Source organism: Ambystoma mexicanum, chromosome 10 (assembly GCF_040938575.1).
Source record: "Ambystoma mexicanum isolate Mex_15411 chromosome 10, UKY_AmexF1_1, whole genome shotgun sequence".
In the NCBI taxonomy this organism is placed as follows: domain Eukaryota; kingdom Metazoa; phylum Chordata; class Amphibia; order Caudata; family Ambystomatidae; genus Ambystoma; species Ambystoma mexicanum.
Window position 1 is genome coordinate 1,515,970,233 of NC_090932.1, and position 25,287 is coordinate 1,515,995,519.

Sequence of the window (25,287 nt, forward strand, 5' to 3'; positions counted from 1 at the left end):
ACGATGGATTTAGCCTGGGCACTTGCTAAGAGGCGAATAGCGATGAAATGGAAAGATACGGAAGGACCAAGTGTAGAAGTGTGGTGGAAAGACCTCAGAAAATGGACTATAGCGGAGACATCGATCTGGCAGGAGGCACTACGAACAGCAAGTGAGAGAAAGCTCACTTGACATGACGACTTAGAACTTGATTATGCAGGACTTATTCCTCTCCTCAGACGATAAGCACCCTTGAGGGCATGATGCCAAGGGAAACGCTGAGTCGTATTGTGTTGCAGTCATTAGAAAACATTGTTCACTCAGAATACAATGGGCCTAAAGACTTACTCTGGGACACACGAGAAGCTGGGTCAACGATATCCTGTGGGCAAGTCCTGATTCTAGATTTTTGTTTTTCACAAGGGTTGGGCTAGGGAGGGCTTGGGAAGGAGATCGGGAGTGATGTTTTTTGGAGGAACTAATGTGCTGTATAAAATATGTATTTTTTCTAACTTTATTCTAAAACCAATAAAACAAAGTTGAAAGAAAAATCAATGAGATGTACTTTGGGTCTCTAGGCCCAACAGGCTTGGGACACACGTCTGGGCATACAACATTTCTATCAATCTGCAAAGGTCCTACCTAGTAGTGTCTCTCACACATTCCGTAAATATAGATACACAAATAGCTCATGTGCAACCTACTGAATATGTGCAGAATTATTCCATGGCTTAATGCCTGCAGCAAGTACATTATGTGTCAGAATGTTGCAGAAGGTGGCGGGCCTCTTGTCTGCTTACAGTCTTCAAATTCCTTTTTGCAGGACTTACATGAGGCTATTTTAATTACAGTTGGGCCTTCTGTGGCAACAAAAGCCCAACCCAAACTGAAAACTCCTTGGATGTTTGATACGCAGTCAACACACCACATGGATGTGGTTAACAGAGAATACGATTTGATATTCACAGTGAAATGTTTAGACAAATGCTCGGATAACAACTCTGACAAAAACCATAAGGAACAACCAAACGTGACTGCAGCAGACACCTAGTGAGGGATAAACTCTTACATCTGCCCAAATCATGTCACTGTTACCTGGAGAAGCCAGGAACAGATATCATGCCAAGAAAAGGAGAAATAAGATCATAAAATGTTGACAGGCTTCTGATCCCATCCTACCTCTGCCTGTGTATCACATCGTACCCAGGTGCCCCAGGGAAATGCAGGATCCGACTTAAGGTTAGGCAAATGCATCCTTTAACAAGGAAACTGGGAAGTAAAAAGAAGACTAGTAGAACAAAAGGAAGAGAAAGAGATGGAACCCCTAACCTCTCATACATGGCAGTTTGAAGAGACAGAAAGGCAGTTGCGGCTCAGATGAAGAGGATGTTGAAACCCCTGTGTATTCCTGCAACCCTGGAAATTGAAACAAGGTGGATCTAATCCTTGAGACTGCTCAGTCTCACTACTGTGACTCACTGAAAACCCTGATTGTGTGAAGACACTGGAGAAAGGCTTGAGACTGCAGAGTCCCACTGCACACCCTAAACTTTTGAAAATTCTAGAGAAAGCCTCCAGACAGATGAGTCTCACTGCAAATCTTTAACCTAAACCAGTGAAAACGATAGATTAAGATAAAAGGGGTCTATTTTTTCATTTGTTTATTGTGATTTAGTTTAATAAAACTTTTCACAAATCCAAATAAAAGCAACATAAATACATCAATCACACATAAAACAGGGTATATGATGAGTGTGATATAGCAAACATTTTTCCCCACTGTTTTTATAAAGAAGTGATATTTATTTTACCTCTTGTATTCATTCACTTGGTAATTCACCACACATTCAAGAGCTTTAGCTATTGGTAATCCGATATCACATCCAGATTTAAAAGATTAATCCTGCAAGAGAGAAGATTGTTGCTCCATATTTTCTAATTCAGGACTTAAGTAGGCCGCATATGGGAGTTGGACTTGTTATAAGGGTGGGATCTTCTTGAGTTTCACCTCGTCCTCATGGCAACACTCATGGTCCACTATCTGGTCTCCCAATAAGCTTGTTTGATGAAATGGCTAGTTTGCATTAATCCTGAGAGTGTGATACCCAAGATGCAGAGGTCCTCCTGCAACATCATTTTGATCACTCAGATTTGGGACTAACAGTCTTTGTACATCTTTTTCCTCTAATTGCTTCTACAACCGCATTTCCTGCCAACAATGTAGCAACATGGCTCCTGTAGCATTGACGTTTGGTCATCCCAATATGGTCTCGGACTGCATTAATTTCCCAAGAGAAAGCTGTCAGCCCTAGATCAACTTACAGAAGGACATGCATGTGGTGTTGCAGCTAAATTTGGCCTTGAACATTTCTCTTCAAGGGTTCCATTTTCCACACTTTTGTTGTGCATGAAGTGTCTGGGTTATTCACCATTTCATATTCCATCTGTGAAGGATTTCCTGAGAGAGTTGATCTGTAAAGTCCCTCTGATTCGTAGACCTGCTTTTGCATGGGCCTTAACCGTGGTGTTGTCAGGCTCATACATGCATCATTTGAGCCTCTGCATTCCTGTGACCTAAAGTGTTTATCTTGGAAGGTTGTTTGTATTGTTGCCACAGCATTAGCGAAACGTGCTCTTGTCAATCAGACTTTATCGGCTCAGGAATAGTTACTGGTCTTTGCAAACGAATCCCTGCTTTGTTCCCAAGATGATTTATCTTTCTGTGTTTCCAGAACTCGTTGACACCAGCAGATAGAGAATGTCACAACTTATGATATGATATGGCATTTATAACGCGCCTATACACAAGTGTTTCAACTTGATTGATTAAAGAGTGCTAACATTTTACATAGACATTACAAAACATTTCAGACTTCAGGAGCATTTACCAATTTCTTACGGACCCTAGACCAAAGGATATTTGCTGTCTAAGCACGAAATATTGCGCTGAATAGTAGGCTCTTATAAAAAATTGCTACCTGAAAGTAGAAGGGTAAAGGCAAATTTTTTGAGAAAGTGCGGCATGCTTCCTGTTTGGATCTGGTGCAACTCATAGGTGGTCAACTCATTGTGCTTAATTTCCTTGCATGTTTTGCTGCTCTTTGTGGGGGGAGTGACCCCCACAAACCTGCCTTCTATGCTCAAAGCCCCCAAAATTAAAAAAGAAATATACCCTAAAATGTCATAGAAATGCAGTAAAAATGTGGCAAAAACAGTCTCAACGAGTTGGCCCCTACTAGTTGGGCTGGTACTGCCGTTTGCAAATACTTCCCTCCAAGAAATCTTCAAACCGGTTAACTGGACAAATCTATCTAGCTCCAGCAAACATTACTGTCTGGACAAAAACACATGATTTGATTCACACAAGTAGCCATCTTGTTATTGAAGCAATACATTTTCTAGTTTTACTTTATTATTAGTATGCATATTGGAGATTCATATTGCTTTTGTTACTACTTGATAATCAGTCATCCAAGTATTCCAATCTATAAAAGACTGAACACTGTAGTTCTCCATTATTGGTGTATTTTGTAGGTTTACATATGCTCGCACCTCACCCCTACAAATGAAGGTTTAATTGCTATGGGGTTTCTCGCAGTTTGTGCCAGGAGAATTGGGAGGGAAGCTTTGGGCTAGGAGGTTGGGGCAGGAGATGGTTAATGGCTGCACAGCCCTACCTTTTAGGGGTAGGGTCCCTCAGCATTGCATGGGCTCTTAAATCCAATAATTGTTTTACACAGGGAGAATGTGTTTGTGTTTTTGCTCATACATGTTTGTTTTAGGGTTCCAGGGTTACCCATCCTGAGGGATGGAATTTTCAAAATATGCAAATCTATAATAGACACCATTACCGGATAAATACCCTTACCAATAAATAGCTATTCTTTTAAAAGGAAAGCACACTCAAGGCTGATGTAGGATTTTCATATCAACCTTATAAGCGGTTATGCTACTGCAAATAAAACAAGTCTTTGCTGTTCCACAATCACAATAGAACTAGTTGGTGAACCGTCTGTGTGATGGCTGGCTGTAGTTTTAACAACTCAATGTAACGAAAATGATTTAAAAATGTTTGTCGGTAGTCTGTTTACAAATCTATATTATGTTATGAAATGTATTGTAAATGTAATCCCTCTTTAGCCCCTGCTGTCTTACTATTGAAATGCATCAACAGGAAAGAACAGTAACAATAGTAATATTTATGGAAAATTCCATTTCAGGAGAAAATCCGATGATCCCTCCAGAGCACTCGGAGCCTGTTATTGGCCACATTGTCATGGTGCACGCTTCCGTTGGCCAGTATAGCAAGAAATTTCAGCAGAAGCTGAGACGCAGCAACTATGTCACACCAAAGAATTACCTGGACTTCATCAATACATACTCAAAATTGCTGGATGAAAAAAATCTATTTAATTTAGGTAATATATTTGGGTTCAAATGTTTATATTATGATTTTGTTACTAAAACTCTTGGATATTGCTGACCTCAAGAGCACATTCACATATTATTTTAATCTTTTTAAAATTGATGCACACAGACTTAATTAGGTACTAGAAATTTGGAATGCATTTGAGTACTGAGAAAGCGACTTTAGATGCGAAACATGTTTCACCCTCATGTGACTTTTCTGTAAGTCTGTGTTGGAGACAATGGGCCTCATTACATGGATGGCGCTAAGGGATTACCGGCACCGGTAAGGGCACCGGTGCCGGTAATCCCTTAGCGCCATACTACGAGGTCCCACACGTTAAGGAAGGGACCCACTGAGGGACTTCAGGGCGGTACCGTTATTTGCTCCTTCCCCATTCCCATTGAGCCCCATGGGGGCTCAAGTGGGAATGGGGAAGGGCCTTGGTGAATGGGGAATTACTGCCCCGCCAACCTTGGAATGGGGCGGTAATTCCCCCATTCAACAAGGTGGAATCGGTAAAATACCGGCGGCAACCATGGCGCTAATAGCGTCATGGTTACCGCCGTCCATATAATGAGGTCCAATATATGTAGTATACTTATTACATTTAACTAAATACCTAGAGAGATATACAAATCTGTTCTGCCTCAACCAATTACATTTATTATTGAGAACGCGGTGCAGCCCATTGTATGTGTCACTATGGAGAATCCACATTACTCAAGCGCATTCAACAGCTATTAGCTAGTGTTTAAAGTATTAGCAAGCAAGAGTCTTGCTCACTGAAGCTGTCATTTTTCATCAAATATTATCACAATCTGGAATACAAAAACTCCCTAAGCCAAATGCAAAATACATAACTAAACTAAGATGGCAATCTATAAGACAAAAGAGAATACAAAAAATAAAATATTTTTTTTACACCTATCAGAGTAGCAATTTCTTTAGTTTGGGAGTCATGAGCATGTTAAGAGTCCGCTAAGTCCAGGGACAGAAAGGTTCAGACATTATTTTTTGTTTGTTTGTTGTTTATCATTCTTTTTCAGCATAGGACCTTAAAAGTGTTTATATATAATGACTTATCTTAATATACAATTACTTACCGTAATCTGATTTCTGATGCTTGGATCTGCTTAAATTCACATGCTTTGCATAGACCAGCATCTAGTAGTAGGCGCAGAGTATTGCACATGTTGTTTTCGAAGTTCAAAAACGGATGTTGTCTGCAATGTTTGTAATATTATTCCTAGTGTGACATCTACTTTGTACCCATGATCCCTCGTGCGTCGAGGTTCTTCAGATTGGTTTTTTTCTGGCAAGAGGGAGTATGCAGTGTATTCATAGAGAATAGGTACGTTGTGATGAGGTGTGAAACATGTATGATTTGCCCTAGAACCTTCAACTCCAAAAGGGGAGGAAGGGCGGGCACATGTGAATCTAAGCAGATACAAGCATCAGACATTCGATTATGGTAAGTAAAGTATGCCTTCTGAGGCTTGTGGATCTGCGTAGAATCACCTGTTTTGTATAGATTAGCAAGCAGTACTTGGGGAAGGTGATGGATTGTTTGAAAGTAGAGCGGCAAAAAGATTTTTTTAACACTGCCTGACCCACCTTTGTGTCACTTTAGAATGTGTATCTAAACAGTAGTGTTGTGCAAATGTATGAACAGAACTCCACGTGTCAGTTTTGCAAATGGCTTATAAGGGGACATTTACAATGCAATCTAGAGTATCCCCTGTGCCCCGAGTTGAGTGTGCTCTGGGCTTGAAGGGTAAGGTTCTCTTGGCAAGAGAATAACAAAGATGCATGCATTTGGCAATCCATTTTGAGGTAGCCGATTTAGAGATAGGATCTCCCTCTCTCCCTATGGCTAGACATACAAACAAAAAGTTTGTTTTTCTGAGCGGTTTAGTCTTTTGTAGGTAACATATGAAGACAGCCCTCCTGACATCTAAGGGATGAAGACCTGCTGCACTCTTTGGGTTTTGGAAGAAAGCAGGAAGTTCTATGGATTGATTTACATGGAACTTTGAGATGAATTTTGGAGAAAAACATGGATGTGTGCGTAGTAACACCTGATCTTTGTGAATAATGACAAAAGGATCTTGCACTGAAATGGCTTTTAATTCACTTGCTCTCCTTCTTGATGTGATAGCAACAAGGAAATCAGTTTTATATGTTAGATGTTTAAGACTGGCTGTGTGGATTGGCTCGAAGGGGATCCCCACAAGCTTTGTAAGCACAACATTCAAGTCCCAGCAGGGAGTTGGATTTGAAACTGGTTGGTATCGTTTTTTAGCACCCTCCATGAATGCTTTCACCACTGGCACTTTCCACCAGGAAACTATACTTTGTAGCCTGAGAGAACCGCTAGGTGCACTCATAGAGAATTAAAGACTAACCCTGAGTCTTCGAGATATAGTAAATAGTGTACTATATTTGAAGGTGAACAGTACATTGGGTTAGTGTTGTGTGCTTTACACCATAAGACAAAGCGCTTCCATTTGTTAAAATAGCAGTGTCTTCTATTAGGTTTGGGTGCTTCCTTTAAAATGTCGATACACCTTTGGTTTAGGTTTAAATGATCAAACTCTGTGACCTCAGGAGCCACGCTGCTAAGTTAATCGGCTGAGGGCATGGGTGGAGTGTTGTCACTTGGTTCTTTGACATGTTGTATGGGCATGGCAGTTTCATTGGAGGACAAGAAGACATTTTCAGGGGGTGTCAAAAACATGTTTGTTGCGCCCAGATATGAGCTAACAGTATTTCGGTTACCTGCTCGTGGTGTAGCTTGAGGACTATTCTGTTGAAATTAGATGTTGTGGGGCGGGGATGTAAGCATATGCAAATCTCCCTGACTAATTCATTAACAGAGCATTCCCCTTGGACTTTGTCTGTGGAAACCTGGATGCCTAGTCATGGCATTGTGCATTCTCTTGTGTAGCAAAGAGATCTATGTCTGGAAACCCCAGTTTGTGAAGACGTTGTGTCGGACGTTGGTATTCAACCTGCCACTCGTGTTCAGACCGGAGTTGTGCACTTCTGCTTAGTACGTCTGCTAGAGAATTGTGTTCCCCTGGAACATGTTGTTCTAGGAGAAACATGTTGCATCTGAGTGGCCACAGCCAAATGTTTTGGGCTAGTTTGGACAGCCCTGGAGAATTTTTGTGGCTTGACACACGTGTTTGCAGGGTGCAGGTATAAGACTGGGCGCATTGTTAGATCTTCCTTTGGAACTAGGAAGTACACTGAATAAATACCTTGGTTTTCTTCCAGAGGTGGAACCAGCTCTATCGCTGCCTTTTGTAGTAGTGTTTAAACTTCTTCTTGTAAAATCAAGTGATGTTCTGATGACATTCTTCTTGATCGAGGAGGATGGTGGCAAGGTGTTTCTAGGAATTCTATTTAATAACCTCTTGCCACAGTTGTTGACACCCAGCGATCTGATGTTGTCCCCTGTCATTTGCTGGCGGGGGCAGCAGATCCTCTAGGCTGCACCTCTGCCCTGACCTTTACCTCTCCACTTTGCGGATTGTTTTGTAAAGAGGCAGATTGGTTTTGGGGATTGTACCAAGAAGATGAGGAGGTTCCAAAGCCAAACTGTGAGGCCCTTGAGAAACCTTTGCTCAGAAAAGAACGCTGTATGTTAAAGGTGCCCGAAGGATAAAGGGTTTACTACAAATTTGCCCTAGTGTTTTTAGGGTTTCATGCTACTTCTTATTGGTCACTAACTGGTTGTTTACTGCCTTGCCAAAGAGAACAGAATCTTCAATAGGCATGTTTATTAAAGTTGCCGTTTGAGTAAGGTGCCCTCGGCTATCTCTCTACCAGAAGTGAATTTAGAGCGTTTTTTAAAAGTTCTGGGCTAATTGTTTCCCTTCAATAGAGATTTTGTGTAGGTGGGATCTAACTGGTGTGGGGACAGAATCCAGTTGTTTGTGTATATCATCGCACTGAATTTTATTAAATTAGTGTTGCTTGCTAGGCAAGTTAAATATGCCCCAAGTTATGTATATGTTTTTAAAGATTTTAGAGTAGGCATTAACATGTCCCAAAGTGAGAAAGAAGCAGTAGTTGAGGTTGATTTTGTTGTCGCAGATAGTAATTTATTGGTGCCCAGCTTCTATCAATAGAACCTCTGGACGCATCAGTTCAGGTCAGTGAATAGACGTGGTGACTGTGGTGACAGGTGTATGCCGCCATACGTTTGGTTAACTCTAAAATGTAATTCTCCAGCATGGGGTCTGGCATGGATTCACATGCTCATGAATATTCCCCGTCGTCAGGCTGGGAATCCTCTTTAAAGAAAAAATCAGTATCAGTTTTGTTTCTGATCGGTCTTTCTTAGTAGTAACCAATCACTGATCTCTGGGTCATACTGCCCCCAGCCAATGACTGCCCTCTCCGTAAGCCCCGCCTCTGGCAGCCATCATCAGATTTTTACCGCACGCTCAAGTGTTGGGAGTCCTCGTGCTTAGCTCTCGAGTTTTTTGCTGCATTTTCTAATTTTTTCGGTTTAATCGAGCCTCAAGCTCCACCGTTTCTACTTCCGAAAATGGGGACCCGTTTCAGAATTCTTCTACGCCCCTCAAGGGTGAAGTTTTCGTCGAATTTACATTTCTTGGAGGTTTCCGGAATATCTGCGGCCTACCTCAACGGACATGGCCCAGGACAAGGGAAACTCGACGTCCGGATCCAAGCTGTTCAGGTGCTGCCCTGGATGTGGATTGCAAAACGTTTTCAAGGAGGACGAGCATTCGCAATGTCTCTAATGCCTTCATGAGGACAAGACGCACGTGGAGAAGGACTGTGCGTTCTGCAAGAACCTTTCGGAACGGACCAAACAAGATCGTCGTTCCCGCCACGCCGCCTGGCTGGAGAAGGGCGCAGCAGGTGAGAAGGCGAAGAAAAAGTATGAGCGGGCTTCTAAGTCCTGTGAGGGTGCCCCGTCGACGGGGGCCCAAAAGAAGGCCAAGCACCGCGGGAGCCGAAAGGTCAGGCTCTTCGGCTGCCAGGCAGGGCGCTACTTCCCCGGCACGTTCGACCACGAGCCAGCGCTCTGGTTCGGGGAAGAGGAAGTCCGAGAAACCGGGTAAGCCGCTGGAGCGGACCCGGTCGATCTCGAAGGGGGAGCGAGGCGCTGACCCTTCCCCCAAGGCGAAGACCCAGGACTCACCTATGGTGGTGAGGGCTTTGATCCAGCCGGCAAAGGCCTCTATCGAAGTGGTCGCTGTGACCCTGGCGAAGCCGGCTGAGACTACGCCAGTGGAAACGGCCTCTGGGCCCAGAGTATCCCTGATGGTCTTGGTCCTCTCCTCTGCCGTACCTACTGTCGCTGGCCAAAGCTGGATTGGCTCATTGCCAGACCCCATGCTGGAGAAGGAACAAGTTACTTACCTGTAACTGTTGTTCTCCAGCATGGGTCTGGCATGGATTCACATGCGAACCCTCCCACCTACCTCTCTGCGGCTCTTCACTTGGTCATACTGCCACTTGGCGTGCTACCAATTCTGAGGATGGCTGCCAGAGGCGGGGCTTAGGGAGAGGGCAGTCATTGGCTGGGGGCAGTATGACCCAGAGATCAGTGATTGGTTACTACTAAGAAAGACAGATCAGAAACGAAACTGATACTGATTTTTTTCTTTACCGAGGTTTCCCAGCCTGACGATGGGGAATATTCATGAGCATGTGAATCCATGCCAGACCCATGCTGGAGAACACCAGTTACAGGAAAGTAACTTGTTCCTTTTCAAACACTGCCAATGCTATCTATCCCTGGTATTGGCACCATCAGCAGAGTTACAATCTTCTGTAGATATGGGAATAGCAGGAGGGTTTGGCAGGATTGAGCAGGAGCAAGCATGGGTTATGAAGTCCCAGGAGACTGCCTATTTGCACAGAGCAATGGAAGAGCCATGCGTGGATTCTACCAGGGAGGTAAAGACCCCGACCCCCCTTCTACCTCCCCCCACTGGCAAGTGTGGTAATAACCGCTGTGGTCAGATCGAGTGGAGAATGTCAATCAGGAAGTCAAATTAAGCATTGTTGAAACATGGGCCTGAAATAGAATATTGTGCTCTGTTAAACAATATTGATACAATGCGGCTGGCCCATTGCTCTCACTGGCAATCCCTGAAAGTTATGATCAATATCAGGCCGACAGACTGAATGGGAAAGGAGATGGAGTAGAATCTAACTATAGATCGGACGTCAAGCCTGGCAAGTGGACATTTTGGGACTGGATGGTTGCGAGATAATGCATATCAAAGTCCTCACTGATGCGAATACCACACTTAATTTAATCCTGCTATATAGACATAACTATGCCGGAGGTCGCAGACCAACTAGCTAATGCTATACTCCCTCTGTTAAAACCCACGTCCAAGTTTATTCTATGGGAGATTTTAATCTGTGGCTAAGTGATGCCTCAGTTCAGATAGCTATGAGGGTTAACTCACTACTCAAAGAATTGGGCTTTAATCAGCATATACATGAACCCACTCATAATAAAGGCAATACACTAGATTGGGTCATGACATTTAATACATTTATTAATGAGCCACCTGTGTCCCCTTGCCCTTGCCCTTGGTCAGACCACTATTTTGTCTTTTTTTACATTGTGTTGTCCAGGTGACCAAGTAGGCCTAAAACAACTAGAATTAGGATAACATTTTGAAACCTCCAGAAACTTTCTCCTGAGGACATGGAGGCCTTTATATCGCCATTAGCACTGAATATAACAAATGCTGAATCAGTCAATGATGTGGCCATTATGTATCAGGACGTTTCCAAAGCTGTTAATGCCATTGCTCCATCCAAGACGAGACTATTGCCAGAAAAAAGTGAACACATGGTACTCACCGGAATTACAGAGGATGAAAGCAAAAAAGGAAACCTTTTGATATATCGACCAAATCGAGAGCCTTAGATGATAAGGAGGCCCACCCATGAGCACCTAAGTCGTGCAAAATGGCAATCATTGAAACTAAAACATCCATGGTTTTTTTGTTAAACTTTATTTGTCATTTTTAACCAATAACAGTAAACAAAATATCAACACAGGCTTGGAAAACATCCTGAACATGATCGGCAAGAATTGTTTAAAATTAGGAAGCAGCTTGAGAACCCATGTCTCAAAAGAACTGCAGGTGCCTCTCCTGGTGAACCTCAATTCGGTATAACGTTCTTTCATCGACGGGTGCAATTTCGATAAGTACATTTTATCAAAAAACTCATCGAAATATATAGGGGGTTGGAAAAGTATATATAAGGGTGGGGAGGGGGTCGGGAATAGGTTAAAAAAAACAATGGGGGTTGGGAGGGAACCCCCCTCAAAACCACCCCAAAATAAAAAATCCATTTTGATGAGTTTTCCCTAAAACATACTTGTTAAAAGACCCATCAAAATTGCACCCATCGAAATGACAGAACTCTCGATTCAAGGGGCCATGTTTAACAAACCACATAAGATCGAAGAAAGCATCAATATCAAAAGTAGTTTGTGAAACACTGGGGACATAACAGAAGGCGCTTCGGACAAAACTGTAGAAGGCTTTCAGGAATCAGGCCAGTCAGAGTTGAGCTTTAAAACAGTAACAGGGGTGGAGATGATAGACAACATTAGGAAGCTTAATCCTACTAGTTGTGGGGGAGACGTTTATCCCACGATCACAGTAAAGTCATGTCTTCCTTTACTGATCACCACTATAACAAAATTGGTCAATTTGTAATTTAAGGAGCGTCATGTGCTGGAATGTATTACGAACGCATGCATCACGCTATTATTACAAAAATCAGGTCTTGATCCTATACTTTCGGCCAATTACGAATATTGCATTCCTGTTAAAAATACTTGACAGGGTGTTGTATCTGCAAGGTTTGGACCACTTGGAGAATAACAACATTCTGAATGAATGGCAGTCTAGTTTCAGGCCAGCCCACGGGACTGAGATAGCCTTGCTGGATTTGAAATCAAGTATCCTACAAGGTTTTGGCAAGGGGCAACTGGTATCACTTATGTTGTTAGATGTGTCTGCAGTGTTTGACCTGGCGTGCCATGCCATGCTAACAGATAGGCTTCAGAAGGTGGCTGTTTTTTTCAATTCCAGCAGCCGTCTGGGTGAAATCTTTTTGTCGGTCAGCAAGGGTTTGTAGTGGTACCGCAGAGGCAGCCCCAGTCAGGGTTTTGTATGGGGTTCCCCAAGGAGCCTGCCTTTCACCAGCACTACATAACATCTTTAAATTATCACTATTTCTTTCAACTGTTGGGGGACAAGGGAGTTAAGTTCACAAACTATGCAGATGATACTCAGTGCGTAATTCCCTTGTCCGGGGTGTATCAAGAGGACCTGAAGAATATCAACTGAGTGTGGTCATTGATCCAGTCCTGGATGTTCAAGTGTGGTCTTGCCCTTATTGATGATAAGACCGAGCTCATGATTGCTAGTACCGGGGCCAGACTACGCAATGTAGGTCCTGAATATCAGCATTTTATGATTGTGGGCTGTAAGATTGCCACGCAAGCAAAGGTTAAAACACTAGGGGCCTCATTACGAGATTGGCAGTAAGTGGTAAAGTTCGCGGTAACTCTGTTACTGACAACTTTACCACTATGCCAAATTTTGAATGACCTAAAAATCGGTGGTAATTCCTCCTGCAGAGTTACCTCTGGCGCAATTATCAAAAACCCATTACCGCAAGATTACAAGTTCAAAAACATCTGAATTACCTCCAAAAATCGAAGGTAATTCCTCCAAAAACACAGCACATTTACCTCTACAAATAGGGTGGAGATAAATGCATACAGGTGCCACATCAAGATCCAGGTGCACCTGATCCACTCAGGTGGAGTATAAAAGGCCTACACGCTCTCCCAACACACATCCAAGCAACATGCAGCCACAAGCAGATGTAGATTACTGTCTCCATAACCTGCTACTCTACATTGAGCTACAGCAGCATGCTGGACCACAGTAGGGAAGGAAACAAGTGCAACTAAGGCGTAGGAGACACATGCAGTGGAGGGCACAAATTCCATGTGTCCGACCATCCCCATGGACACTCACGGACAGCCAATTAGACATCTTATACAGACCGGACCGTCCAACCATCGCTGACCTGCTCACACTGACACAGGCACAACTGCAGAGTGTCATTTCCATCGAACAACGCCCCTCCTCCCCCCGACTGAAGCTTGTGGCTGTCCTATATTTCTGTGTCCCGAAAAACAAAAGACTCAGATCAACTACCCCTCTCTCTTTCTATTTCTGTGGCACAGGTGTCTTCTAACACACAGCATGGCACTGCATGGCAAGTCTCAGGCCACATTTTCAAAGGTGCTGGACCAAGTTCTGGATGCCCTAACGATGCACGCACATCAGCACATCTCCATGCCCATCACCCAGGCATAGGTGCGTGCTGCCAAGGCAAGTTTCCACAGCATAGCACATTTCCCCAACACCATTGCGGCATTGGATTGCACCCATGTGGCGTTGGTACCACCCCAGGCAACAAAACAGGCATACCGCAATCGGAAATATCACTCAATTAATGTGCAGATGACCTATGATGCTGATCTCGCGAATATCCTGGGGCCACACATAATGCTCTGATTCTGCGCAACAGCACCCTGCCTGCGTACATGTCGAGGCACAGAGGACAGCACACCTGGCTCGTGGGTAAGTAGCACTTAGACCTGACTGCCAAAAGCACTAACATGGACCTGGGGCACATAAGCAGTAGTAAAGTGAATGAACCACAATTCCCATGATGCAACAATAATACCCAGAATAGGGCAGGCACCCTGACAGACCCTCCCCAGGACACAGACCTGACACATGTGATGACACAGGGCATCCAGCCATGCAAGGCAGCACCACGCAAGCAGGTCAACGTACAACCCATGTAAGCATATCCATGTACCCGACATGGCGTACTGCCACACCATAGTTTACCAGTGCATTGCCAATGTCACAATAGTGACAGACTACACATGACTGTCAACTCCCACAGTGCGTATGACTGCAAGGTTGCCATGTTGCCCATGCCTCAATAACCCAGATGCACACAAGGTGCCCTGTGCCCATCCACTGAAACATGCACGTAGGGGTATGTATGTCAAGACCATGCACTTGTTTCCCGGACCACACACTGCCATGTCTCATACAGTCCATTCATGTCTTGGAGGTGACGCTGGATACCTGCAGTTATAATATAATATGATATGATATGGTGTGGCATTTATTATGCGCCTGTACACAAGTGTTTTTAGGCGTGACAAGACAAGGAGGGGGAAACAAGGGAGGACAAAATAACGATCTTACGAGGCCTTGTGGCATTCATAACGTGCAAGTGCAGGGAAGATGGAAGGGGAGAAGTGCCAGGGGGGAGGCGAAGGGGGAAGTGCAGTTAACTCACAAGTGCAGCCAGCGGGTGGCTCATAAGTGCAGAGAGAAGGGACTGTAGGGTAGCAGATACAGACCCTTAAGTGCTGGGGAGCCCAGAGGGAGTGCAGGGGCAACTGGACATGCAGAAGCCTGGGCCTAAGTTCAGAGGGGTGACCAGGTGGCCAGTGTGTGGAGCAGTCAGGTGCATCAGCAGTTGAGAGGAAGAGAGAAAGCAGTAACAAAAAGGAAGGTCTTGAGTTGCTTCCAGAACTGGAGGTGGTTGTGCTCAAGTTTGAGAGAGGCAGGGAGGCCGTTCCAGAGGGATGCCCCAGCCGAGGAAATAGATTTGCCCCCAACACTCTGCTTGGAGAAGTGTCTGACCCTCAGAGAGTTGGAAGTGGATGAGCGGAGAGCTTGAGAAGGAAGATGTTTTGGAAGAGAAAGTTTGAGGTAGAGCGGTCCCAGGCCCCAGAAGGTCTTGTGGACGATGCAGATGGTCTTGAACTTGATCCGTGCAGCCACAGGGAGCCAGCGAAGACATTTCATAGCTGGAGAGATACGATCCCTGGGCTTGAGGCCAAGGACATATCTCGCAGTCCTGTTCTGGATAAGTTGTAAAGGTCGAAGAGTAGAGGCAGGAAGATTTAGAAAGAAGCTGTTGCAAAAGTCGAGCCTAGAGAGGACCAGACCTCTTGAGACAGTGAGCTTCTGGCGGAAAGTGAGAAAAGGAAGTATACCTATGAGGAGGTGCAGAGAACAGTATAGTTGAGGTGTGCTAGGTAAATGGAAGCGCTTGAGCTTATGTATTTCAACAGAATCCTTCTTCAAACAAACAGGGCTAGCTGCTGCACCCGGGGGGAACAGGTAGGTACCTCAAACCTACTAAACATTGAAAAGAGACAGCAGATGTCCCACCATTGAATGCGCTGCAGGCTCATACAAGTTATGCATCTGCAATGCTAGAAATGCTCATGATCAGTCCATATACAGTATGTATTTCAGTTCAGACGGGGATGGGTTTGGGCGTTATTTAATTGTATTCATTTCAAATGACAGAGTTGCGTGCCAACGCGTGTTTCGACCTCCACAGGTCCTTTTCAAGGCAAAACTCCAATGTAAAGTCTCACTGATGAGAATCCGCTTATGATTACGAGCAAAAGTTTCAATGCACGTGAAATTGACGTCCTCAATTCCAAAAGGGAGAACCAACACGTGTTTCGACCTCCACAGGTCCTTTTCAAGGCAAAACTCTGTTTTTTAAAGGTAATTTACAATAATTTCAATACACATGTGGAGGTCGAAACACATGTTGGTTCTCCCTTTTGGAATTGAGGACGTCAATTTCACGTGCATTGAAACTTTTGTTCGTAATCATAAGCGGATACTCATCAGTGAGACTTTACATTGGAGTTTTTCCTTGAAAAGGACCTGTGGAGGTCGAAACACGTGTTGGCACGCAGCTCTGTCATTTGAAATGAATACGGCACGCAACTCTGTCATTTGAAATGAATACAATTAAATAACGCCCAAACCCATCTACGTCTGAACTGAAATACATACTGTATATGGACTGATCATGAGCATGTCTAGCATTGCAGATGCATAACTTGTATGAGCTTGCAGCGCATCCAATGGTGACACCAAGGTTCTTAGCCTCACAGGAAGGAGCAGGAAGAGGGCCCAGTGGGGGGTGGGGGGGAGGGAGGGAGAGAGGGAGGGAGAGAGGGAGAGAGAGAGGGACAGAGGGAGGGAGGGAGAGAGGGAGGGAGGGAGAGAGAGAGAGAGAGAGAGAGAGAGAGAGAGAGAGAGAGCGAGAGAGAGAGAGACCGAGACCGACCGACCGACCAACCCCCCAGACCCAATGAGGAGGATGGATCTCAGTCTTACTGGCATTAAGGGAGAGATCATTGTCAGCTCACCATTCCTGAATTGTGGCCAGACAGTCTGCTATGAGAGAAGAAGCAGAGGTGGCTGAGGGTAGCCTGAAAGAGAGCTGAGTGCCATCAGCATAACATTGAAAATTGGAGCAGAAAGTAGCGATGCGGTGGGAAAGAGGTGCCAGGGCGTGTTTGAAGAGCCAGGGATAGAGGTTTGGCCCCTGGGGAACACCACAATTAGAGCGAGCGATAGAAGAGAAGAAAGTCCCCATTTGGACCTTAGAAGGTTGGTCGGTGAGAAAGGAGGTCAACTAGGCCAGAGCCTGATCAGTAATACCAAGGTTCTCCCAGAGACGATTGAGCAGGATGGCATGGTTGACCATGTCACAAGCAGAGGCTAGATCAAGGAGAATGAAGACAGAAGGGAGATTAGATTCAAGATTGGAGAGCAGGTCTTCATGGGTGTTCAGGAGAGCAGTTTCCATGCTTCTGGCAGCTGTGAAGCCAGATCGATGGTCATGGAGGAACCAACAGGTTCAGTATGTAGATTAAGCTGGGAGATGGCCAGCTTTTCCAAGTGTTTGCCCAAGAAAGGAGTGATGGAGATTGGGTGATAGTTAGCCGGAGAGCAAGGATCGGCCGAGGGCTTTTTTTTTTAAGGCGACACACAAGAGAGTGCTTAAGGGCGGAGTGGAAAAGGAGGGGTAGCAGATGTCGACCAAGGCTGGAACAACGGTGTCGATGTGGTACTTGATTGTTCTGGATGAGCAGGGGAGAACCTGCTTTGATGAGACTTTCATAGATCGGACTTGTATAGAAACATCATCGGGGGTGAACAGGCGAAAGGAGGAGAAAGTAGGAGGAGAGATGGCCTCAGACGGGCCAGGAGTGGTAGAGGAGGAGGTCGAGGAAGAGAGGGTGGACAGGATGTCCTGAGCTTAGTAGTTAAATGAGAAGCCAAGGCTGTGCAGAAGGTCTGAGAGGGAGCATTTGCCATGGATAATGACCCCTGTGCGATACCCTGCTACGCCACAGGAGATGGCCTATAATGAGGCACAGAGGAGAACAAGATCATGCATCGAGAGTACAATTGGCCTCCGGAAATCCAGGTTTAGCTGCCTAGGTCATAGAGGCGGTGCACTGATGTACAGCCCTGAAAAAGTGGGGAAAATCATAATGGTCTGCGCCATGCTACACAACATGTGCATACACAGGAATGTAGCAATGTCCGCAGATGAGGATAATGACCTGCCTAGCTCTGATGAGGGAGAGGCTGGAGGAGGGATTAGGGCACCCTGGGCCATACGTAGGGAAGCAAGGGATGGTCAGATGGTCCGCCAGGAGCTCATTGAACATTTTGTTGAACTCCAGACACATTTAAGGCACGCCGCTGTGAGCGCCTGGTCAGGGTGCTCTGCAATGACCCCTCAGTAGGGGTAGCGGACTGTGAGTTGCCCTGCACGCTCTACCTTAGATGTTCCATGCTCAGATGTATGGCTCTGGCCAGGGTCTCATGTGATGAGGAAATTCTTTCAGCCAGCTCTCGGACTCTCTGGCTGGTGAGACACAGGCTTGCATTGCATGTAAGGGTGCTCCTGCAGAGACAGTCGACCGACCGTGACCACCGTCATGAGACCCCCTGGATGCAGTCATGCATGGCCTCAGCATGCCCCAAGTGTTTCTGTGCAATAGCGTGCCTTTCTGCATGCTTTCGTTCCATCCGGTCCATACAGTCCCAGATGGCCTGGAGAGTGGGGGCAGGCACTGACAGTGGTGTTTCCATTTGGTCATGTACCTCGTGCTGGGCATGACACTGAGCATCCTTGGCCTGATCATCAGATGAGTCCTCTGCATAGCAGGGCACAGTGAAAATCATGCTGTGTTGGTTTTGTGCAGTGGGGAGAGGCGACACAGGGGGATGACTCAGGGGAAAAATGGCAGACGGTGGAATGTAGATGGCTGGATGCAGGCGAGGCACCCTCATACTGGTCTTCATCTGTGCCTACAGTGGACTGCTGTGATTGCTGGCTCACATTCTCACCCTGACCCACCTGTGCATCCGTAGTCGGACCCGATGTGGCACTGTCCTGGCATCTTTGTGGTGGTACAGATTGTACACTTGCGGTCTGTGTTGGCCCCCGTGGGCTTGTCTGGAGTGTCTGTCGGTGGACTGATGGACTCGTGCTTCTTCTTGGGTGGCAGAGTACCACTCCCTGAACTACCTTGGCCTGGGTAGTTGTTGAAAGTGCTTGGTGCTGGTGCCGTCGAGGGGCCAACCTCCTGTGACATTTCCTGAGTATCTTGAGTTCCTGTTGGGACAAATTGACATGTGCGTTAGCACATTGGTTCTGAGGTGCTTGGCAAAACAACATTCACTGTCACTTATACTATGTCGTCACTGTGTGTTGGTCCTCCTGGGGGTGGCATCATGTGTCGACTACTGTGTACATGGCATACATTGCGTCTGAATGGCCATTTGTGGGTTTACCAGCTTCATTTGGAGGTGCATCCAAGAGATTATTTAGGCTATGGGCTGTCCTTTAAAGTGGTTAGTCTGGACTGTTGGTAGCAGGTATCTAGTGGTGCAGTCAGGTGGGTGGAGTGCATTTGGTTGTGTGGGGGTTAGGTGGCCATGTTGTCAGACGTGTACTCCTCAATGTGTTGTACACATGGGCCATAGTAGCCAAGGGCCTTGTGCCTGCGGCTACAGTTGTGCATCCATGGGCAGGGACACGTTGCATGGTGACTACGTTGACTGTGCATGGGTGTCATGTCAGGGGGGGGGGGGTTCTGTGGCCATTGGTTGCTGTCATTGGGTCCTGGTGCCTCACACAGATGGTGGTTGTTTGCTGGGGGTCACATGCTTGCTTGCATACATGTAGTGTGGGTGTTAGAGCATGCCTGCAGGGTTGTCCATTCATCGTTGGATGGATCACTGTGGTACACACCAGCCACACCCTCGATCCCAACCATGTGCAGTATCCCACAGACCATCTCCTCCCACAGTGTCAGTTGCATGGGTTCCACTGTGCCACCTCCAGTGGCAGCTGTCTCCCGGCGGTGGATGGAGATGATGCTCCTGACCCTGGCCTTGAGATAATTCCCTCTCTTCTTCATGTCCTCAACATCACTTTGGACGTGCCCTACGGCCACCACCTTGTCCCTGATTTCAGCCCATATGTGGTTTTTGGGTTGTTGGCGGTTCTTCCTGTGAGATGCCCCATATAGCTCATCCGAGTTGGCAACCACTTTCTCTGCCAACAGCGGAAGCTCCTGCTCACTGAATGTGGGCTTACGCTACCTCATAATGGGCACCCTGCCTTTGCCCTTTCCTGTGGACATGTTTGGCCTTAGCTGAGTGTCTGGATGACACTCCTATCTCAAAATATTTTATGGATTGTGATTTTCAAAATGGCTGCTGTGGAGCTTCCTGTGTATAGCGATGACGAATTTCCGCTGACCGCCATGGCCGTAACGTAATTCTGCAATTTTTTACTAAATTTCATACCACGGGTTGTTCGGCGGTAACTCCACAGGGCAGAATTACAATTACTGCCATTGGTGTATGTGTGTGTGCGTGCACGCCGGCCAGGTTGTAATTCAGCAGTAATTCCGCCAAGATGCACAGAGGTAATGCCACATCTGCCTCAGTGGAATTACTGCTGAATTACCACCAAACTCGTAATGAGGCCCTAGGTGTTAATTTAGACCAAGGCCTCATTACTAGTTGGGCAGTATCCCAGAGGCAAATCTGCCAGAATACCACCCAAACAAATTACTGTTAACGCCACTTGGTCCGGCAGAATTAACGCTGGATTACAAGTGGCGGTGGCGGTGTAATTCCCCATTTAATTTTACTCCATTGAGCCCAATGGGTCTTTTTTGGCGGAATATTACTGCAGCGGAATTTCCTCTACCATAATATCGCCGATTCTGCCAATTTTACAGCGGTGAGTTGGAGAATGTACCTCCAGGTTTTCCTGGAGGCAAATCCTCCACTCCAGGCCGAAACCCATAATTTGGCATAGTGGTAAAGTTGGTGATAAAAGAGTTACTGCTAACTTGACCACCTACCACTAAACTCATAATCAGGCCGCATGAGTCTGCAAGCCCGGGTTAATAGACTGGTCTCTACATCAGCCTATTACGACAAATTGCTGACACAGATCTGGCCGTTTCTATCCAAAACAAATTGTATCACTGTGGCCAGGGCTATCATTGGAACAAAAGTGTACTATTGTAGCAGCCTCCTGGTAGGTATTAATAAGTGTGATCTCTGGAAACTGCTGGTGATTCAGAGCAGTGTGGTGAGAGTGGTGGAAGGGCTTAAGAGGAGAGACCATATCTCTCAAGCCAGAACAAATATCCACTGGTTGCCAATGAAAACCTGAATTGTGCATCTTCTGCCAACGATAACTCATAAGGGCCTGGCGGGTTCCAATGCAGAGTATTTGGCAGACAGTCTGGCAAAAATGCCTACTCGGAGATCATTAAACTCTAATGATACTAACTTGCTCACTTTTCCCAGACTAAATTGACTACAGTGCGTAGAAGTGCCTCCTGATCTGAGTGGTATTGAATCGCTGAAGATTTCTAAGCTCAACCTAAAAACATACCTTTTTATGTGATATCCTGCCTTTGGTGGACTTTGTGGCATGTAGCCAGTTCGTTCTTGACCCAACCCTTTGGTGGGGATTAGTACCCTTATGCCTTTGGGGCCCTCCCGGCTTTTTATAAATACATTAAACTTGAAGCATCATAATGAGAGACGCCTAACTTTCAGAAGAGATTTCAAAAGCTGTAATAATGGATACTATCTCCTCTGCAGATTATTTTTCTTTTGAGATGCCTCCCTGCCAGGCGGGGACCTCAGGAACCTTTTAATCATGCTTGCATGGTGACCTTGAGATTGTGGTTGTGGACCTGTTCGGTAGAGGCTCTTCCACCGAGACTGGAGTTGAGGGCAGTCAAGCATTGCAAGAAGGCATTGTAGAGCTAAATGTGCACTGTGTCAGAGGATTCTTTGGCCTATGAGATGAAAAATGACAGCTTGTGCACATGCAGAAGGGGTTGACCTCTTTCTGGGCAGATAAGAGACTATTAGGATGTCAGTGACTGGGAGTAGGATTACTACAGGGCTTGTGAGACTTTCAGGATTGATAAGCTTGATGGTGTGGCGACTGAGGCCCTTAGGGACCTAAAGGATGTGAGTGGTTTGGATACTTTGCCTTAGATTGTATTAAACAATCAGGTCCCTTTTGGGACACATTTTGTCCCTAACATACATAAACAGCCTTAGACATTCAGGTGTCGGATACAGCAGATCAGACCAACAAAGATAAGATGACATAATAATAAGAATAAGAATAATAACGCTGTCTTTTATGTAGCGCCGATATCGCCAACAATCCTGTTTTTGATCGCTTGATAACTGATGTTATTTATTAGCATCATTAGTGCAGTACTCGGTTTATCACCTGGCGGTTTGGGTGAGCGAAGGTTTCAGTTGGCACGACTGTGGTATGGAACCCATGATGCGCATGGCATTATCCTGGTCCCAAGGTGTGCACATTGCGCTCGAGCGATCATCTCATGAAGAAGGACCAACTTTTCTTACCCTTTGGGGAGTGCTTTGCACATCACATCATTGATACATAGGAGAAGCAAATACAGAACTGTTTTAAGTACAGACCGGTGGGGCAATCCCTCATACCTGGTTAGTCACCCGGAAGCAGTCTCTTTTTCTTATTTTTTTTATTTCTTTATTGGTTGGTTCGCCTCTCATTTACAGTGATCAAGCATGTTCAGTATACATTACATTCGGTTACCAAGTTGCCATTCTTTTGAACATTTACACATCCATCAATGGGTTCAACGGACAGGCCCTAGGGAACATGGATAAATATTGCATAAAATTGAGGAATATCAGTACAAACAGATGAGCTTGAAAGCCTCAGGGGCTACCGCCTATCCATCCTGAGGGGAGGCAACCAGCGTAGGGTAGAATATGCCCAGACTCGGCATTGGCGTCAGTCTCGGGTTCCCTCCCGGTTTAATAGGTATGCAGTGAGAGGGCACCAGATGTTCTTGAGCCTGTTTTTCATACTGCACAGGTTCGCATATTCTATCTGTGTCACTCAACAATATTATGTCATTAAGCCAAGTTTTCACCCTGGGGGGCGGGAGGGGTGGGTAGCGCTTGTCCATTTCATCAAAACACACCTTCTTGCTACTATCATGCTGGTGGAGAGTAGCTTGCGGTATTGTTTAGCTAGCCCGGGGAGCCACCCAAACATACAGCATAACAGATCGCTTGGTACCTTTTTCCCTATCATCTCAGACCGGATTTCAGCCACTCCCTCCCAAAAGGGGCGTATCTTAACACAGGCCCATAGCATGTATACCAGGTCAGCCGGACTAACATTACATCTCGGGCATCTTGTCATATTGGTGCGTGCGTGCCGGGGAGATGTATGCTCTATGCAGTGTCTTGAGTTGTATCTGCTGCAGCCGAGAGTTAAAGGCGCCCTTGTGTGTCGTGCCGCATATCATCGCCCATTGTTTGTCTGTAAAGTCCACCTGAGTCCTCCTCCCATTTCCCCCTACACTTCAGCGGTTCCCTTGGTGCATCAGCCTGGAGCAGCTTGTATAGTGCCGATACCACCCCTCTACACCTGGGAGAGTTCCTAATGTATCGCAGCAACGGTGTGGTGCGTGGTATTTCGGGGAACACCGGGGACCATTCTCTAAATGCCGCTTTCATCCTAAAGTATTGCAGCGTGCGTTGGAAGCCTCTTCCCATCTTTTCCACAAACAATTCCTGTGAGACGAACATCCCCTCCAGGTACATATCATCGAGCCGATTGATTCTCGCTCCCCCAGTCATGGACGATGGCCTTATCGCAGGTTGGAGGCAGAATTTCTATATCCCATGGGGAGATGCCCGGGTCAAACGGGCGATCAACTCCGAGCTTTTTCAGGCCTCTCTTCCAGGCATGCAGAGTGCATGCAACCGGGCCAAATCTACACCTGTCCCGTTGAGTGCCAGATTGAAACAGTACCTGTAGGGAGTATAGGTCCCCCGAGCCGCGCACAATGCGTACATTAGGAGTCACCTGGGCTCCCGGCATCCAGACTTTGGCGAAGGACAGTTGTGCCGCTAAGAAATACAGCTCGACGTCTGGTCCCCCAATTCCCCCGCCCTCCAATGGCTGAGTTAATGTCCTCCAACTTATGCGTGGGCTCTTAGGATGCCAGGCGGACTTGATCAGCAGGGAGCGCACCTCCCGGAAGAAGCTCCCCCCAGGCCAGACCGGTACATTCTGAAATATGTAAAAAAAAGTTTAACACCACTAACATTTTAGCAATCGCTATTCTACCCATGATGGAGATGGAAAATCCACACCATCTTTCAACACTGGACTTTAGTACTTGTAGGTATTTATTGTGATTGTTCTCTAGTAACGTTTTAGCATCCCTGCTCACTTTTACCCACAGGTATGTAACCACTCGCTGCTCCCAGCCGTACCCCTGGGTGTGTGGGGGTCTGATTGTGTTCTCATTAAGGGGAAACAGGGAGGACTTGATCTTATTGATTCGGAGACCAGAAGCTTCACCCAACTTTTCAACTTCCTGAGTTAACAAAGCTAGGTCAACTGCAGGATCTTTTATATACAAAATCGCATCATCAGCATACAAGGATAACAGTTCCCTTGATCCCCCCCATCGCCAGGCCCCTATGCCCATTCAGTCTGCGCAGTTGGGTTGCCAGTATCTCAATTGCCATAGCAAATAGCAGGGGTGAGAGGGGACAACCCTGCTATGTACCCCGTCCCAGCTTGAAGATGCCTGAGTGCATGCGGCTGATACCTATTTGGGCACGTGAGCCTGCGTATAGGAGCTGTACTGCTGACAAAGTAATTAGGGATTCCAAACTGTTGCAGAACTTCAAATAGGTAGCTCCATTCCACAGAATCAGAAGCCTTTTCCATGTCCAACAGTACTGCCTCATGTCAGGGTCTACCTGGGCCAGAATGGCGAACAGTCTTCGGAGGTTTAGGGATGTCGACCTCCCTGGGATGAACCCTGATTGGTCGGTATGGATGATTTGGGGGACACGAGGCAGCAGTCTGTCAGCCAGCACCTTGGCAAATATTTTCGTGTCTAGGTTCAGTAAAGATATGGGGCGGTATGAGGAACAATCGAGGGGGTCCTTGCCCGGCTTCAGGATCAGTGTTATCACTGCCTCGCACATCGTGGGGGGTAGGTGCCCTACCGTCACCACCTCTTCCCAGACGGCCAACATGTGCTTAGCTATTTCAGGGCATCACTCTTTGTAAAATTCTGCGGTCATCCTATCTGTGCCCGGGGCCATATAGGAGGGTAGGGCCCGTATCGCCCTCAGGATTTCATCAACCGTGACCGGTGTTGCCAGGATGTCTGCCGCCTCGCCGCTGATTTTCAGGAGGACAGCCTCTCTGATGTAGTCCTCTAGCTCCGCTTTCGGGAGCTTTCCTCGTGAGGTGTACAAGTGTTCGGGAGAATTCTCCTTCTAGGGCTAATTTCCCTCACCTAGTGAGTCCCCCAGCAGCTTCGCTGGATTTCTGGAGTTTATTTTTTCCACCTGGTAAGA

General features: G+C 46.1%; 1 protein-coding gene across 1 annotated transcript in view; it reads left to right on the forward strand.

Moving 5' to 3' along the window:
• DNAH10 (dynein axonemal heavy chain 10) overlaps nt 1-25,287 on the forward strand; it is a 2,725,177-nt gene that overhangs the window by 2,030,689 nt on the left and 669,201 nt on the right. The window contains exon 55 of the mRNA XM_069619694.1: nt 4,200-4,397. Within this exon, the coding sequence (XP_069475795.1) occupies nt 4,200-4,397 (198 nt within the window). The remainder of the gene's footprint in view (nt 1-4,199; nt 4,398-25,287) is intronic.